Here is an 18,856-nt window from a genome sequence, read left to right as displayed (position 1 = left end):
CCTTGTGCTTCTGTTTCACCTATCACAGGTCACGATGGCGATACAAGTCATACAAGACGAGCCAGCGAGAAATCAAAGAAAAGAATGAAAATGGCTGACCTCAAAGCATTTGTCGAGACAAAATTGCTATCGAAATCTGAAAAAGCGCTTGAGAAAATTGGTCAAGATGATTCGAAAATGCTATTCGATCAGGTAATAAATTAAACGAAATTCTCAATCGTGGACTACCTAGGACAATAATAGCGATCGATCTTATTTCCAGGACAGCCATAGAAGCCTCGACACGGGGGATGATAATTTAACAAGACCTACTTCGGCAGCGTCGAAAATCTTTGAAGCGAAGGACATTGATCGTATGAAACATCCAACGAATTTAATAAAAGGAAAAAGCATGCCAAGTTTAAGGTACGCAGTACCGGTTGCAAGTAAAACTAAACATATATCGAAATATTCAGTTTTACAAAAACTTCTTCTCTTTGACTATAAGTTTTTCTTCCTGTTCATTCGTACTCACGTACGCCGATATTCAATTTCATATTTTATAGCATAATATTGCAGTTTTAAATTTCTTGCGAATGTTCCTCCTAGCGTTTTTAATTAATTTCAACTTTCTACCTAAAGTAAATTATATGTGTGTGCGTACGTATGGACTTTTAGTTATGTTGTCAGTAATTTAAGCAGTCAAATTCAACAACTGTCTTATGCTACAAGGAACAAGCATTTTTTAGATAAAAAATTGTTCTCTTTGAACGTAGATTATAATCAGTGTTGGGTAGCATATCGTGTACATATTGACTTTTAATATCAATTCCACACAAAAATGGCATCTATCTTTCAGCTAGTTGCTAAAAGTTCACTGTTTAGACACATTTTACTTATCTATCATATATTTATCCGACTCGTAGATCTACAGTAGAAGCATTAATTTATCGATATAGACATTGATATTTCAGATAGATGCCAGTTTTATCGTTTATTTACAATAGTTTTTAATATTTGTAGGCGAAGTAACGTATTACGCTCATTTTCATTATTTCTTGCAATTATTGCCAGCACGATCATAAATCATAATAGAATTAGAATAAATTAGCAGTTTATTAATTTTATATTTATTATTATTGTCGATATAGATATTATCGTTATATAATATTTCATCTTCCAAGCGTACTTTGAGATTTAATTCTCAGCCATCTCTTTTTCTAATTTCCAATAAGATTTTCGATTAAAACATTTCCTTAGAAAGTTGTAAATGCATCCTTTCTTAATTTGCGTTTCAGCAGCTATTTCAAGTCATAGATTTCAGAAAGAAAAGTTCATCTTTTACCCAACACTGACAATTATTTTTCAGCTATACCTAAATTCTTATAGATAATCCCAAAACTATGTTATTCTAATGAATACGCAGATTCTTCATGACGGTACAAATCGAAAAATCATTATGCAGGATATTAAAAAATTCAGTGGAAAGAAGAGACTTTACGAAACTTCGATTTTTACCCGTATAAAGAGTTTGCCTACTTTCATTCGTAACACAGTTTTGTTCATTCTGCATAATTTGATAAGTCCTTGGTTAAAACTTATGCGTAATGTGTTTCTCTGTGTGTCTCTCTCTTCTCTCTCTCGTTCGCCTTTTCACCCCTGAACTCGTACTCAGCTGCTTGATTAACGAGCTGACCGCGGGAGGGTAAGTCATCAACGTCACTCGGAGGAAGTTCCGTACTGCAGCTCGGTTTACACGCTTCTTTTACGAGCTTCCTGCTTCCGGTAGGGCGCACAATTATCCTTTAAACACACACCACGCCCTAGCCGCCTCGGCACGTTAGCCAGAAACAACGGATACCGTAAACACGCCATTTCTCGCGCTTATTTTTCAAATTTATCCCTCCTAAGGACCAACAATTACGATATTAAGAATCACCAATCGATCATACGTCTTACGCCCACTTACTGGCTGCAATTTACTACGATACTTGATTGCCAGCCACGTTTAAACATTAACGTCAGTATGCATAACTTTTAGCGTGAAAGTTTACAATATGAGCAGGTACAGGTCGTACATTTTAAGCGCGTTTCGATCGAATGTATTCCAATTACATTAATGTGTAAAATGATCAACGCTTTGTACAACAATTCTATTCGAAATCGCCTTTATCTGTTTTCTAACTTTTTCAATTGCATGACTAAAGAATAATACATCGTTCACAATCTTTTTACTCTTGAGTTTGTAGTCCTATTTTGTTTTATTCGCGTAGAATTTTGCCAAAACTTTGTTCACTGATTACAGAATACATTCTACATTTTATTACTACTGAATCTAGAATAGGTTGATCGATGGCTTAGATTTTTTGAACTACGTTCTATTTGCTACTAGAAATTGTGCAAATGTATATGTTTCCGACCATATAATATAGCTGAAGATTCAATTTGCGATACAACCGGCAAGAAGATATCTACATATACGTTTCCTGCGTATATCATTAATACGATTCTCTATCAAGTTAAATTTTAACCAGAAAGCTTGTATTTCGTACCTTAAAATTTTTATTCCTTCTTCTCACCGGCTGTATCACGAGTCCCATTGCACATTGTACACAAAGGTACGATCTTTCCCTTGGCAAATTACTCCGTATTCTTCGATCACATATATTTAAGTCACAAAAGTATTCAATTTCACAATATCAAGATCGGGAAAACGTACACAGTAAAATATGTTTAAGGAACACATCGAGCATGCAACGTGGAATGGCAAACGCACTGAAGTAGATAAGAACCTTAGAGGTCAGACCGTAGTGCTTGGCTAGGACTCACAGTGTCCGATGGCATGGAGAGAGTTGATAGGAGTATCCGCTATGTCCGGTTTCTGATGAGTCGTATTTTGTAGGTACGTCGGTGATACTCGCATCGAGAGGAAACAAAGTCGATTTTACAGTCAATCGTACACCGCACCGAACCCTATCATCACTGTCACAGAACACACGCCTACTCCATCCCCGGATTACATGAAGCGACAGGTAACATTATTTAAACAAGAAACATTATTTAATTATAATTACATAGATATTATTACGGTGTCCTTTATAGGGTTCAATCGATAGTCAATTAGATGCTATCAGTATGCACGGTAGCCGTTTAGATTTTGAAAGGAAACCAAGTCTTACACGGTCGCAGACAGATTCTAATATCACTTATGCCAGCGACGAAATACCGGAAGCACCTGGCTCCTGTTGTTACATCACCAAAGAAGGCGATATCGATCTGCAAGTTGTTTTAAAAGTTGGGACTGTTTTACTACACAGCATAGTTTCGCTTTTATCTAATGTATTTTGCGAGCATTACTTACTGATCGGATTTTTAATTTTTTACTAGGCCGTACACTCAGTCGCCTTGAGGGATGGCAATTGTTGCACCTTACGAGTGTGTGAAAATATATTAAACTTAGTGGAGCTTTTAATAGATATGGGAGTGATGAAGCAGTGTCTTCGTGACGAGATTACGGGTAGCATAGCCGGTGAATACAAAATGTCTCGTAGTATACATACGTTACATTTACATAAGCCTTTTCACGATCTTTTATATTGTTTCGTTTCTTTATCGAATACTTTGCCAGAATCTGCAACGGCAGGCGAAAAAACGGAAAGCGGAAAAAAGAAAGATTCTCCCGAGAACGAGCAAGAATACCGACAAGATCTTTCGGAGGAGTCCAAATTTTCGTCTCACAATCTTTTGATGAATTGTGTGATCAGAGTACTGAAGCATCTAGGCTGTCCACACGGCTGCTCGGACAGAATACGCGGACCGCAGACGGATTTCTGTCGATCTCAGGGACAAACGATTCTCAGCAAATTGCATCGAGCCAGTTCGAAGCAATTTTCTCGGTTCCTGAGAACAATGGTGCGGGAACAACCGATATCGGAGATTTTGGAATTCTTTCATGCATTCGTTGGATTCTGCGTGGATCCAAGTTCGTTATTATCTCCACTTAGTGAGTAAATCGAGAGGAACGAACAATGGCACGGTGCACGCTTTCGATATTTCATTCCGTTGCGAAAATGCTTATAAAATGCCGATTATAATTGGCGTGAAGCTCCAAATTAATTTTCGAACGCAATCAAAAAAGATTCGTCGTGTCCTCGATGTTGCAATATTTTTGCAATATTTTATATACGCATTGTATTGATTATTTTGTTACTCTTGATTTTCAATATTAGCAAGAATTTCACTCGATAGAGGAGACTCAGGATGTTTTGTGGTTGATAGATCAGAAACGAGGATGCAGCAAATCGCCAGAAATCGGCTCGCAAGGAGGATACGCGACGAATTTTGGTGCTAATTTTATGGGAACTACCGGAGCTGGTGGTGGTACTGGTAATTCGTCTGCGACAGCTGCCGCCGGTACCGTAGCTGCAACAACTACCGGAACTGCAGCAGGATCGTATGGGCTTAGTAGTCACGGTGCTCGTGGCATAGAAGGCCACATTTTCAATTATGTTTTCAAGGCTCTAGTCACGCGATTCATAAAATCGCTCAAGGAGTTAAAGTCGCAAGAAAACGTAAGTTTGTACTGCGATCTTCGGCAATTTATGTCATACGTTAAAGAAGTCCATGGAGGTGCTTTTCGCCGTGTCGCTCTAAGTGGTATCTTAGACTCTGCCGATCGACCTAACAAGCGATGTAACAGCAACGTTCAAACTACCCGTGTTATTAGGTAAAGAAAGCTGCAAATATATTTTCCAAAGCGAGTGGAAAGAGATCAAGAAAATGATACGAAACGAAAATGTGCAAACACTTTCAGGCATATACATCAGTCTGATTTGGAGGAGCACGCAGATATCGGCGGGGATACTTGTTACACCGTGGACGATAGAGGTACCAGGAAATTTCTTTTCAAAAAACGGAGTACGTCTTCAACTTGTGCAGTATGTACATCGAATTAAATATATTATTATATTATCACTGATTCTTCATTTTGATCATGTAGTTTACATTTATGCAGAGTCTCCTTGAAACGGAACTGAGCGAAGAGAATGCAAAGATTAGTCAAAGTCCTCTGGGAAATCTGAGGAAAAAGCATCACATACTTACCCCACGACAAAGTGAACGTAATTTAGGAATCGAATCGTTAAGTTCTGGGAAAATTCGAAAATCTACTCGCTTTCAAATCGGTGGCATAGGTAGAAATTATTAAAGCTCTACTATTAATAAAGCAATAAAAACTCACTATGTAGAAAATTGTTACGAGCATATCAAATTTCAGTCAATTGGTTTCGAAGGGAATATGGTAGAACCGATTCTACTGACAGTCACGAAAGTAGCGAATCTCCAACAGACGGTAATTTCGTTAGGCAATCCAGTTTTCATTACGGTCATCATCGTAGTGGATCTAGGTCGGGACGTGGGTGAGTCCATTTCCATAAAGAACCATAAACTCGATTAGATTTGAAAATTTCTTCCTACGTAAATACGTAGATACAGAATACTTCAGAACTAGAGATATATAACGCAGGAAATACTATGGAAAGTTATTCAATTTTATTTCACCTCTTGGTATTAGCTTCTAATATAAAATTTTAAGGTTTCGTTGTAGTTACGAACATTCTATTTACATAGCGTTGGCCTGACTTTGCAAAAGGCAAAACGTCGGATGGAAGATCAGTTGAATAAAATTGGTTTCGGAAAGAGTAAGAAAAAGGAAAGTCTAGAGGAGGTACCAGGAAGCTGTAAGTGATCGACAGATTGTTGCGTAATTTTCTGTCGTTTTTCTTTTTTTTTTCAAATTTACCTAAAATACGATTGTGCTGCAAATAGATTTCAGCAGAAGGAATTCTATGGAATTTGGCGAAGCTTCTAGGGAATCTGAATTCGTAGTATTGAAAGAGAGAAGGCTGGTACCCCGTAATGCCGTCTACGATGGAATGCTAAGATTCTCATTCTTATTGGAGACATGCCAACCGGGTTCGGTTCCTGATCACTATCTTATGGCGGCAATCTTAGATCTTGTAAAAATATTTTATTTTTTACAATATTAAATCAATCTCAAACTTTAATCGTCGAAGAAATCGCTGATCTTTTATATATTCGAAGTAACTAACATTAAGGAAATCGCCATATATGTATTTTTCTGTAGCCTTACGCCCCGGTGGTCGCACGAGCTTCTTTGTTATTGGAATGTGCCCATTTTGTTCATCAATGTAACAAAGGGCAATGGCCAACCTGGATGAAAGTAAACTCTCCTCTGTTTCGTCCATCGGTTCCCATTAATAATCGAAATGCATCTACAGTGCTGTCCAAAATTCACATATTGCAACGTACTGCTGGAAAATTATTTTACCAATGGGCAGAGGTACCTGATAAGTATTGATATTCACACAGAAGAAACAAATCTTCACGAAGAAGAATACATTCGATAATACGCGTGTTTAACAGGCTCTTGGAACAAGACTAGAAGAATTACTGCTGGAAGACAAGCAAAACGCCGATCAAATGATCGCAATTGTATCGGATGAAAATAAACAAAGAGATTTAATTATCGAAGACGAGGAGGAAGACTTTCTCGACGAAGGTAATTTTATACATAATCTTAAGATACAATTGCAAAAGTATTAGCTTGGATAAGTAAGGAGAGATGCTCATCGTTGTTTCAGCTAGCATAAATGGCTACGGATCTCAATGTCCAATGGCGTTACGCCTTACAGCCTGTGTTCTACTCCTGGAAGTGACAGCGTTTCTAAGAGAAACTTACCAAACTTTGCCAAAATTTAATAAACTTCTAACAAAAGAACGACCACCGCCTTGGGAAAGAATGTACAGCAGAGAGGCAAATCGACGATGGAGCATGGCACTTTCTTCGATGGGTCATTCCCAAACGTCGGCTCAAAGTCTTCAATCGATCGTAGGTGATCGCGAGGTAGCTCGTAAGTATAACAGAATCCTGTCTTATTTAATCCTGTCTCGTTTCCTTTAGTTTAACTCTTCGAAATTGTATTTTAAGCGGAACGCAAGATCAGTTTCGTGCTTTACGAACCTGATAATGAGTCAGAAGGCAGTAGTAAATCAACTGTTACTATCCAAGGAGAGGATTTTCAAGGTACTGAGAAAGACAAGGCCAAACGAGTGCAGCCACCTCAAAGTCGACCGTTTCTCCTTCGTCGTGGGACGGCGGAAAATGCAACTGGTTCGTTTAAAAAGCGAAGTTTGAAACTCAGACGCGGTACCAAAGAAGGCAAAGATACGGAATGCGAGGCTTGTAAGTAGACTCTGAAAATATGTTCTAATCCCTATAGATCCGGGTGTGTTCGATAAAAATATTAATCTTCGTTAGATACGGTAAAACGGGCAGATTCGATACAGTCGAAGAGAAAAGTGAGTTCACTGTCAGATAAAAGCGACACCTCCGAGCCTGGTTTCGGAGGTGAAGTCAGCGGAGAAGAATCTCCGGGAATTCCCGTCGACGATCAACTACCGGAGAGTCCCAGCGACAGCAACGAAACGGACGAGACGAATAAAAATTTCCCGTGGATGAAAGTCTTGATACAGTTCACCAATTCGTTCAACTTTTACTGCTCTCATCAGAACTTTTGTCATCCGTATTGTCACCGGCGTCAAATGCGGGCGTGTAGCAGGTTGATGAAGTCCATAAGGAAAATTTATGGAGAAGAATTTGGGATCCTCAATGGTACAGGAATGTTTGACTTTGATACTGATAAAAAGGAAGCGAGTAAAAAGGAGAAACGCAGCCGCAAGGTTTCGGAACAAGCGAGTACTCAGGTGTCGCCTGTGCGTAGAAAGGATAGCGTAGGGAAAAAATACAAGTAATTTTTATACCATTTCCTATACAGAAATATAATTAAACGTGAAATCCAAGTATTTCTATTTCTTAAACAGGATTGAGAAGAACATGGATGGATCTCAGTCGGGTAGACTGGCTCAACGAGATTCGTCAAAGGATTTGGCTGACCAAGATTCAGAGAAAGGAAAGGAATCTTCGAAAAAGTCTGCAGATCCTGATAGAGAGAATTCACCGATTCTGAAATATTTAAGAACTCAAGTGAAGGACATATTTCATGCACCGCTAGCTACTTTGGTGAAAGGTGCGGTGGTAATGACCGAGGAATTATTCGTGGACGTTCTACCCGTTGCGTGGGAACTTTTGTTAGAATCGAACCAAGAAGTTGCAGCTTCCGCCGCATCGCTTTTCATAGTCGGGGCTGTGCGAGCTCCTAACCAAGCCAGCGAATTGATGCATCATGGTCTTCAACATAGTAGCACGAGCGTACGAATAAACGCGATACTAAGGTTTCAAGTGTTATGGAAGCTACGATATCAAGTTTGGCCACGTATGGAAGAAAACGCTCATCTCACGTTCAAGGTCCCTCCACCTGGCATAGAATTCACGTTACCCTCGCCAAAAATCGGTATCGAGTCATTGCCCGTCGTGGATCCACCTTGGATGCCACAAGTAAAAACAAAGGTGGAGGAAGTGACTATTAACCAGGAGCATCATGTAAGCCTGAAATAAGCGTTGAAATTGTAGAACACCTTAGAATTAGAATTTTCAGTAGATTAAGTAGAATTTACTACAACTATTACTTAGAGGTCCCTGGTGACGGCAACGAAAACTCGTAAGAAGCAACAAACTGAACTCATAAAAAGGGCTTTGCAGGCACAAGACGACAAGAAACGCGAAGAAAGGGAAAACTTTTTGATCACTACCATACCGATTACCGTGCAAGCAGCATACGAGCCCAGCCCTGTTGGGGATGATCATGACGAAGGTAATACCAAGTACTTTCTCTAACCCTGGAAACTCGGTCAATGCGATAAACGATCGCACCGAATTTAAAACTCTCGTATCTGTGTAGGAAATGTTGGGGACGAAGATGGTGGCGAAACTATACAAAGAAACACGTCTCATCATGGCCAATCTGCACCTTCGTTATTCCCTTCTTCCTTATGCTCCGCAATCGTACAAATAATTCATCTACTTGACGATGCCGCCGTTTCAGACGATGGAAGCGCTGTTTACGAAGTTGCATATCAAGTAAGCGATTCGCCATTCGATTAGCCGTACAAATATTTCTATGTATTATCGACAAATATTTTTAATTAAAAAATATGGGATGGTGTTTTTAATTTTACCATAGGTAATCTGGAATTGTTTGGTAGAAGATAGTGCACTGTTCTTGCGTTACGTTCTGGAACGTCTAACCAGAGAGAAGCAGGAATTGATGTTTAAAATCTTGCGACATCTTATTCGGTTTGTGCCGAAGCTCCCTCAACAGGCTGCTTTTGCTTTGTACAATTACATCATCGGATATGTTATGTTTTACGTACGTTCTCCGCACGAAGAAGGACAAAAATTGATTGGAACAGCACTTTCGATTCTATGGATGGTAAGTAAATTTGAATTAAAATTCGAATCAAGGAGCTCCAAGAATCTTTGTTCTTTACAGGTTGTGCACAGCGTCCACGGGATAATGTTCAAAGATTTGAAGCAAATATTACGGAAGGAACAATGCGACGCTTCGATTTTGTTAACCGCAAACGTCCCATCTGCAAAAAGAATCGTAGTTCACGGTCCTCAAGATCCAGACGCAGGGGGAATTCCCTCGCAGTTCCCGGTGCAGGAAGACACGCAATTTTGCCAGATACTGCAAGAATCTTTAGACTTTTTCAGTATCGAGGAATCGAAACAACGAGAGTATTTCCTCGTTGACTACAAAACACGTTTGTACTAATCACATCTTTCTATAATTCGACCTCGTGATTTACGATTATTTTCGTCACGCGATTACGATTTGCGTTGCAGATCAAATTCGCAATCCGTCATCGTACGTTCGAGACTACTATTTCTTTAAAGGTAGATCGCAATTTTCGGAAATCGAATTGGTTCACATGAAACCGGAGGACGCATTCAACGCTCTGCAACGTCAAGAACTTGTTCACAAGTTCGTCGAAATTGGCAAAGTCTTGTTAACGTGGGCAATCTTGAAAAACGTCGACATGGTAGTCCAAAGAGTGGTCTTTCTTCACGAGGAACTAATGAAGCTACCTTCTTTCCCAAGAAGAGCACTGGAGGCGGATTTGGACTTGTACAAAGGCGGTGAGATTGGCAGAGTAAGTAAAGTTCTATTCTACTACGTTCAATGATACATACAAGTCTGTATATTAGAATGTACATGTGTATATCAGGGGAGAATTGTATGGATTAGAATTATTTCTTTCGTCAGGAGCTTCTTGGTCTGGACGTGATGCACAAATTTATGTGGGTCAAGCTGATTGCCAGGATGTTCGAAGCGATGGCAGGAAATTTTGCCTATTCAGGGGATATCCATCTGTTTCTAAACGTTTTAAACGGTGCATTGATTCTGCACAGCGAAGATTCCTGCATTTTGCGTTACGTCATAGCCACGTACATTAACGCCGCGCATAATTTCAAGAATATCTTTTCAACGAATGGCTATTTGCTAATTATGCCAACGTTGTTGCAATTGTATTCGACTCATCAGACGAATAAATTGGTAACAACTACCGTAGAGTACGCTGTTAAACAGTTTTATCTCATGAATCGAAAGCCGTTTATTCTTCAAATGTTTGGGAGCGTCTCCACCATATTGGACACGGATGAGACCAGCATTCATGGAGAAGCGCACAAGGTATATTGTACGATCGTACGATATGGCCATTATGTTCGTCTAACTATCGAAAATTGTTTAAAGGTTCCCTCAGCGTGTCTGTTTAATTTATTATTGAGTCTGGAAACTCCATCGCCGGATCCTTTGCACATAGATGAATTGGTCAAAGAAGAGAAACCTCTAAAAGCTATCGATTTTTGTTATCACGATGAGAACGAAATGGTTACCGTGTTAGATTGTATATCTCTTTGCGTGATGGTAATAGCTTACGCTCCTGATTCCGTGAGGGGCCAACAAATGCTGGTGAGGCAAATTTAACTAGCCGCATTTTAAAAATATATATTCTGTATAAATATCCACGATTAACCTTCTCTAATTTAACAGACCATATTGGAGGCGATACTGCCTTGTTACGTTCAACAGATACAATCTCCGACTTACAACAAAGAAGGAAAAACCGAGAAAGAAATAATACATCAATTGGCCATAGCTGTGAAGACCTTGGTGAATAATTCCGAAGCACTCACAAAGTAAACTTTGATTTTCGACAAAAAATTTTAGTTTTTAGGTATACATATATATCGATGCATCGAATCTTTTCAGATATTATAACGGACCGCAAAAGTCGAGCCCCGAGCACAAGGGTTCTAGTCAAAGAAATTATGGCAAGGGTCCGTATTCGCCTGGTTTTGACTTCGAAGATGAGAGTCAGTCTATCAAGTATATAGAACATTCTAGAGTGAGAATCTTCTACGATCGAGACAACGACGATGCCGAAAATTGTCATAAAAATGAGTTTCGAGGACCGCGCGATATGCTATTGAACATGGTAGGAGACTTTGTAGCTCGTTGCTCGGCTCGTTTGATAGAATTGAATAAGAAATCTCAGGATGGCAAGACGATCGAATTGTTGGACTCCAAATGCCATATAGTAAGTATTTCGTTCACGTTTCTACGTTTTACCAATGTTCTATGCGCATATTATTTACCGATAGAATAAAAATCCAGCTTTTTAACTAAAATCTTCGTTAATTAGTCTTTCGGCTATTTGGTAACTTATTTATTCCATTTCTGTAGAATTGTTCATGTTTGTTATTAACATAAGAACGTAACGTAATGTAATGGTTCGTTAATAGCGATTAGCGGACATTGCGCATAGCCTGTTAAAAATATCTCCGTACGATGCGACCACGATGGGTTGCCTCGGCTTAAGAAGATACATGAACGATATTTTACCTTCGACCGATTGGTCCAGTGACGATATGAGGCCTGCACTGACGAATATCTTAAGAAGACTAGACAAAACGTTTAGTAAAATACATAAAAAAGCTTCCATCAGGGGAAGCACCGATTGGGCTGCGGCGAGCAATATTTTGAAAGGAGTTTACGAAACATTGGCCAAATGTCCTTACATCGCCCATTTCGCATATTTGAAGGCATTACTAACCACTTGTCAGGTATCGTGATTATTTTTATCGCATATCTTTATAAATATATAAAAAATAAATTCCAAGTCGAATATTTATCACAGCTCAAAGTGGATAATAATAGATAACATCGTCGTTGAAGCGTAGTTTATTTACATACCTAAGTGATTATTACATAATTAAGTGATTTATGCATTACGAACTTAGGTACTGAAGAATTGATAATAGTAGCGCAGCAATAATAAGGCGTTTAACATTTTACTAATTAGAAGCTTTAATTTATCTATCTAGTCGTTAATCATTGGAGATACCCCGTCGGAGTATATATCAGCTTCCTCAGCCGCTTTTATGAGTAAAATACCTCCGCAACATTTTTGCTCGACGGTGCTTCGACTGATAGCACTCTACGTTATATCTCTTGGAGAAGGATACCTACACGCTATGTTTGCAACTCAGACTCGAATCGAAAACGTGCTTCTTAATTTATTAATACCGTTGTTTCTACGCGTGGGAACCGGAAGAAAAGGTAATATCACGGTAAAAGATATCGTCGAAATTGCTAGAGACCGGGAAAGATATTATTATGTTTCAGATGTACCAAAGCTGAGACAGTCGGATATAAATTTTGCCTTAACCGCGGTATTAAATACCTTATGGCCACCTACCACGAAGACTGTGCCAATAACTTCACAAAATATAAAGACAACGACAGACATGAGAACGGGTAGTTTAACGTTTGTAGCGAGAGACTCAAAGACTTTAACTAAAACGTCGTTAACGTTGTATCAAATTGCCTTTCTAGGTAAGCGATCGAACGATTTTTGAATAACATTTATACCAAACATCTGCGATAGAGTTATCTGATCCATATTCTTCGCTTTCTTGTAGCCTTAAAAATAATGACGATATGCTTTGAAACGGAACTGAAAACCGAATGGCCAAAAATTTTACGCACAATGCGTTTGTTGAACAAACGAAACGAGGCTTCCACTTATCTCTGGAACTTTATAGAATTCGTAGTAACTCATCGAACCGCTTTGTACATTCAAATGCTGCCGTTTATCGTTCATAAGATCGGTCAAGCACCCATTTCAGAGCACGAGAGAAACATGCAGACCACCATACGAGCAAAGATTAACGGCGATACTAAAACAGTACCAAAGTCACGCGGTACTCTACTGGCTGATCTTATACATGAGCTGAAGAACCTGAAAGAAGAAATAGAAGATCGGAAATTTGGTTGGTAGGACAAGTTACGCGATACGGTCAGATCACTTTGATTTGTTGTCGATATAAGACTGGTTTATAGACGAAATGCAACCAGAACCGAAGAAGAGTGTCGCGGACATGCATACCGCGACCGAAGGGCAATCTCGCACGCAGAGACTATCGTTAATCGATCTTTTAACCGGGGATCTTGGAACCAGGGGTCACATGAATCATCAGTCGAATTCAAGCGGTACCATTAAAACAACACAACCGAGTCAAGTATCGGCGCCACCAAATGGTATACAAACTGCACGTGGTACGTTTTTATCACTCATCACATTCCAAATTCGTTCGATAGAACTTCGCGAAGAGTCTTAACAAATTTTCCGTGGTGGTTGAATCAACGTTGATATTTCCATTTTATTGATGTTTTAGGATCAAGTACAAGCGGAGGTTCCTCCACCCTCCGTGAAGCTTGCGAAGGCATCGCCGAGCAGCAAGGGGAACAACTACCAACAGGTATTTCGTTTCTTCCGAAATTTTTAATATCAGTCCCGAATTTTAAATATTAACGGTGCGACTGCAAGCCTCTCATAAATGTTTCGCTGTTTTTCTAAGCGATTAAGAGACGTTTACCACAGTTGGATCGAGCCATTGTCTATAGGGCACTGCGAGGAAATTTGCAAAGCTCTTGTGACACCTTGTTCTTTTTGCTTCGTAAATAACGATGCATCGTTTCATTTGGTTACCTGATAGCGAGGCTTGCGACGAAGCGTCTAAATATTTTTCCCCTTTTTCGAATGCAAATTCTTTTGTTTCGAAGTCTAAATCTTATTACGTGTAACCACTTAACTCGACTTCTATCGCTCACACTTTTAATTTTCCATTTTCCATCGTTTGGGCCTCCCTGTTTGGTCTTATATTGATCATTGCGTTGCTTCCATTGCTAGCTAGGGGACGGAGGTAAGCGGATTCTAATAGTAAATTCTGCTACAGTCTATGATAAACGTCCTGCTGGTGTGTTTCCCCTATCACGCTTCTCCATATCTCGTAATTTCATCTAATCTTGCTCACTTTTTCTCCTATTCTATATTCCTTTTGATCATATCTGTTGCTAACTATCTTTGTATTATTTCCGTGAACAGAGATTCGATCAAATTATGTGTACGATTGTAATTCGATTTGTGTACGTATGCACGTTAAGAAAGTTTATTCCTCGATGTACATTTCTGTGTACGCTAGCGGACTAAGCGTTACCGAATTTCTCGTCTTCCCTTTGAAAGCAAGGTTCGAACTTGTTTACCGTGTGAATTCATCCTTGTAACATGTAACGAACAAGTAATCGTAAAATCGCAATACTTTGATCCATTAATCAGAATGAGTATATACACGTACATGTATAGTACATATTTCGTTTAGCGTGTACCCCATATATTTCGTACATCTCGTTTTTCATGTACTTTATGTGACGATATGTTCTGTAACATATAAAGATTGATTGACAGAAAAGTTGAGGGTGATGTCCGAGCCTTATAGGTATAAGATTCGATCATTGCCCGCTGCTATTCAGACCGAATCAGCAAACAATTTGACGAGCTTGATTTCATGAAACCTTAATCGGGGGAAGAGTATTTATTATGAAAATTATAAAAATCTCATTTTCACGGTACGTTCCACTAGATTATTCTATTATTACTGCTATTTTCCCTTTCATGTTTCTGTACACAGCCGTAATAAATAAGTATATATATATATAATATATACATATACATATACATATAGCAGTAATTAGACAATGGTAATGTCCAACAGTTGGTATCCTATTCATTGTTGCATAGTTGTATTTCATTATAACGTAGTTGCTTCGACTTTCTCGTTTGCTTTCCTCTCCTTACCTGATCACACGATCTATCTGTAATTGGAATCTAATTCTTTCACTACAAGCTGACACAGTCAATTTGTTTATCAGATGAAAGAATGCTTAGAATTCGCGTTTGCGTGGGCGTGTACGTACGCTTGAACACTTTATACAACCTTCATGTTTCTCCATCGATACTATATTTTTCACTTTTTTTTTTTTATTTTTTTCTTATTTTTGCCCAGTAAGAGTCTTGCTTACATAAACGTTTGAACACAATTTCTCACAGGTCTTCCATAATCGAAGCAACCTCGTCAAGAGTCAGGGAGAAAACACGACTACTTACATAGTACATTATACCGTTTCATATTTAACCGTTTCGTTTCAGATTTCCCGCTGATTAATTCTGTTGTACAGATATTCTATTTTTCAAAACTCGTAATCTTCCATTAAATTGAAATAATTGCGCCGTGAAAGTAGACCATACGTTTCCGTACGTTGTATAACACACAATATTGAATATTAACGCTTTAGTAGAATTGAAATGATCGTAAGCGATATATCAACGTAACGATAAAACTGTCACCTGGTATGTCTCATTTGTCGTCTTTCCCTTCATTCTCGACGTTAAATGTGGCATGTTTCAGATAAATCCCAACCATCTTCTACTAGCGATGAACGTAACCATGTAAAGCCTCATCCTATATTAACTCATCAAAAGGCGCCAAAACTGCGCTTTCTCTCCTCCGTAGAGTTTAGGCACTCATCAGGTAAATTTCGAGCCTGTATTATAAATAAATAAGTTATAGTTACGACAGATCACGATATTACCGAATTCGTGAGAATAGCACTAGCGATTTACACGAAAATGTAAATAATAATTATAGAAATTAATATGTCTGCTAGATTAACACGTGTTATACAGATAGAGACGTTTATGAATCTGAATATTACGATATCTAAATTATCAGATGATGGATGTTTATAATAAAGCTGCATTACAATGTTTAACGAACGCTATAAGAAATTCATACATTGAGATTTTCGATAGAATTTCTATACATCAATTTGTACATACGTACACGTACGTATGTATACATATATTTGCAACGTAGAAGTATAGAGATAACAGCTCAAATTGAAGTTTAACAACATTTTCTTGCAATTGTTTATATTTTATCTAATATGCATATTGATCTAACTGAAACGTAGAATATAGTATGATGAAGGGGTTACCATTAGAAAAGATTCAAGTTAATCCATTTCATTCATTCCATTTATCTTTGTAAATACAACGAAATCTTCCAATAGTATGAATCATTAGCATGTTTAATTATTTTTTTATTATATCTTACCGTATATCATACTTCACTTCATTATCATTTGCACGATACTTTTATCAGCTGATACAAATAATACAAAAACACGTACCCTTCTACCATACCTATGTTAATCATATTTATCATATCTAGCGATAATAGATACACTTTTAGTAACAAGATAAAATAATTAAAGTAACCATTGTGAAAAGTACACTCTATACATACAATATTGTACACTCTCTATATCTCTATATTGCCCCTCTCTTCTCTTGTTTGATTCCTTTCTTTGCACATACATACAGTTGCCAGATGCTCGCTCTTCTACAGTCCTTCCAAGCTTACTTGTTTCAAATTATAGCGAACAAAACGTACTACAACATAAATATGCATATACAAATAAGTTAGATGACCAAGCTTCTAATTGTAAAAGAGTACTACAGAAAAGGAAAGAATATTACTTCCTTTATCGGATATGGTTATGAGCATGACTTTCGATAAATTCACTGAATATTTCATTCCTTTTAAAGCACCTTTTAAACAGAATGTATAGTGTACAGTGTACATATGTAATGCGATGCTAAATCTCTATTCTTATATTATGTGAATACATTATACGTATCGAAGATAAATACCCGAAATGCGATTAGGATTTAATATTATTCGTATTTCGATCTATAAATTAGATAAAAAAAAAAAAGGAATAATTGCTTAATAAATATTTATTCGTAGTAGAGATAGTGCGATGTTAAGACAATTACATTTCACGAAACGTAATTGTTATTTGAAAACCCCTTCGGGTTACAATTTGTAGTTATGAAAGAGCAGCATGGATAGATTGTAGAATAGAGAGTAGAATTCTATGCGAAAAGAGAATCAATCGCGTGTTATTTTAATAGGGGAAACCGTGACGAGCCAACTCAGCCCAACCAGTCCAAACGAGGACAGTTCAGGCGAATCCCGCCCAGACAAACCTCGATTACAACGCTCTATGGGTCAAAGCAAGAAGACTTTTCGATTGCGAAAGAGTCGAAGAAGTCACGTAGAAGTAATAATATGTATATAGTTGTAGAAATATTTGTACCGTTGATGATACAGTTGAGTTAATTTAAATATTTTAGGCACGATACTTACACGATGACTTGGAATTTAATTTTCAGACAGTGCAAGCGAAATCAGAACAAAGTAATAACGTATCGCAACCAACGACCCAGCCATCGATACTAACACCACCGATTCCAGTGATGGAACCATCGAGCTTCAGCATCCCCTCCGATTCGTCGTCGATTCGTTCAAGAAGAAGTTCGTCTATCCGACAATCGGACTGCGAAAAGGGCAGTAATTTGCTTAGCGATCAGCAGCAAATGCACGCTAACCTTCACCATCACCTGTACCATCACCATCATCATCACCATCACCTTCACCTTCAAACATCAGATGCATCATGGGACGAAGATACATCCAGTACGTCCGGTTATCGTGAGTCGTACAGTATGCAATTGGTGTCACTAGAAAGCAGCAACAATAACACTCGTCCAATTCAAGCACCGCCTTTAGCATCGCCAGATTTGAACGACATGCCCTCGACTAGTAGCACTACGACTCACATTTTCGAGGGAAGCTCGCCAGATTGCTCCATCAACGGAAGCGGAGGAGAGAAAACTGCATTGTTGACAGCTAGTCAAAGAACAACCTCTCAACATTCCTTATTGATGGTTTTCCCGAATCAAGACGAAGATACGTTGATCTAAGGCAATTAACGAATATAGTCGATGTATACCATGACGAGACTGATTAAAGCGTCAATAACCTCTAATTGCTAACGGGAAATCTCACAGTACATATCCATGTGCTAGTATTATTTGCCACATTTGAATCGTTCTTTCTATTTCGATTTAATATACGATACCTTTCTTTTCCAATATGTTTAGGTGTTAATAGGAAGAGAGTACTATTTTCCGTATAAGAATAAGCGCGAATGGCACGTACCGTCGATTACCGTCAAAAAAATTGCGTTAGCAATTAAAGGTTTAGTCGAACACGACAATGTAGAGAATTTTCGTAACGTAGAACGACTGAGAATTAAGAAACTGTAATACGGTGTTCTTAATATGTAATACGGTGACTTAATATGTAATACGGTGTTCAGAGTTTTCAATAATGTTCTCCGTTGACCGGAAAGACCAATTAAAAATACATATGTTGAGAGCCTAGCCTCGTGGTCACTGAATATGTACTTTGTAATACTTCGACGAGCGTAGCGAAATTACGACCACGTGGATGATTAGGCCTAAATATTTGTATGCCACGACTCTGTAAAAAACGAACATTTGAAATAAAAATACTTTAAGAGAATCGCAATGAATTTTCTCTCCGTTCTTATTACAATCCTGAATTTTATTCACCTTGATC

General features: G+C 38.3%; 1 protein-coding gene across 4 annotated transcripts in view; it reads left to right on the top strand.

Annotated features, from left to right (window-relative positions):
• Positions 1-18,856, top strand: part of LOC122575757 (protein unc-80 homolog) — a 27,617-nt gene extending 8,761 nt beyond the window's left edge. Inside the window, exons 16-52 of one of the 4 annotated variants that reach the window (XM_043745128.1) lie at positions 29-192; positions 263-405; positions 1,655-1,684; positions 2,882-3,011; positions 3,082-3,273; positions 3,367-3,508; positions 3,608-3,961; positions 4,258-4,705; positions 4,793-4,916; positions 4,979-5,171; positions 5,255-5,396; positions 5,608-5,717; positions 5,806-5,996; positions 6,125-6,340; positions 6,424-6,559; positions 6,642-6,911; positions 6,989-7,243; positions 7,319-7,808; positions 7,882-8,500; positions 8,591-8,771; positions 8,859-9,037; positions 9,141-9,389; positions 9,450-9,723; positions 9,806-10,113; positions 10,227-10,652; positions 10,716-10,934; positions 11,016-11,161; positions 11,235-11,562; positions 11,768-12,088; positions 12,350-12,584; positions 12,651-12,860; positions 12,947-13,297; positions 13,368-13,583; positions 13,703-13,786; positions 15,773-15,895; positions 17,344-17,492; positions 17,605-18,856. In XM_043745128.1, coding sequence (XP_043601063.1) covers positions 29-192; positions 263-405; positions 1,655-1,684; positions 2,882-3,011; positions 3,082-3,273; positions 3,367-3,508; positions 3,608-3,961; positions 4,258-4,705; positions 4,793-4,916; positions 4,979-5,171; positions 5,255-5,396; positions 5,608-5,717; positions 5,806-5,996; positions 6,125-6,340; positions 6,424-6,559; positions 6,642-6,911; positions 6,989-7,243; positions 7,319-7,808; positions 7,882-8,500; positions 8,591-8,771; positions 8,859-9,037; positions 9,141-9,389; positions 9,450-9,723; positions 9,806-10,113; positions 10,227-10,652; positions 10,716-10,934; positions 11,016-11,161; positions 11,235-11,562; positions 11,768-12,088; positions 12,350-12,584; positions 12,651-12,860; positions 12,947-13,297; positions 13,368-13,583; positions 13,703-13,786; positions 15,773-15,895; positions 17,344-17,492; positions 17,605-18,195 — 8,939 coding nt within the window. In that variant the 3' untranslated portion in view covers positions 18,196-18,856. Of the gene's footprint in view, positions 1-28; positions 193-262; positions 406-1,654; positions 1,685-2,881; positions 3,012-3,081; positions 3,274-3,366; positions 3,509-3,607; positions 3,983-4,257; positions 4,706-4,792; positions 4,917-4,978; positions 5,172-5,254; positions 5,397-5,607; positions 5,718-5,805; positions 5,997-6,124; positions 6,341-6,423; positions 6,560-6,641; positions 6,912-6,988; positions 7,244-7,318; positions 7,809-7,881; positions 8,501-8,590; positions 8,772-8,858; positions 9,038-9,140; positions 9,390-9,449; positions 9,724-9,805; positions 10,114-10,226; positions 10,653-10,715; positions 10,935-11,015; positions 11,162-11,234; positions 11,563-11,767; positions 12,089-12,349; positions 12,861-12,946; positions 13,298-13,367; positions 13,584-13,702; positions 13,787-15,772; positions 15,896-17,343; positions 17,493-17,604 lie in introns of all 4 variants that reach the window. The other 3 variants (XM_043745126.1, XM_043745124.1, XM_043745125.1) reach the window with 3 other exon arrangements.

The sequence above is a fragment of the Bombus pyrosoma genome, linkage group LG15 (assembly GCF_014825855.1).
Source record: "Bombus pyrosoma isolate SC7728 linkage group LG15, ASM1482585v1, whole genome shotgun sequence".
NCBI lineage: Eukaryota > Metazoa > Arthropoda > Insecta > Hymenoptera > Apidae > Bombus > Bombus pyrosoma.
The sequence above is the reverse complement of the archived record's forward strand: the minus strand, read 5'-3'. Positions and strand labels throughout refer to the sequence as shown.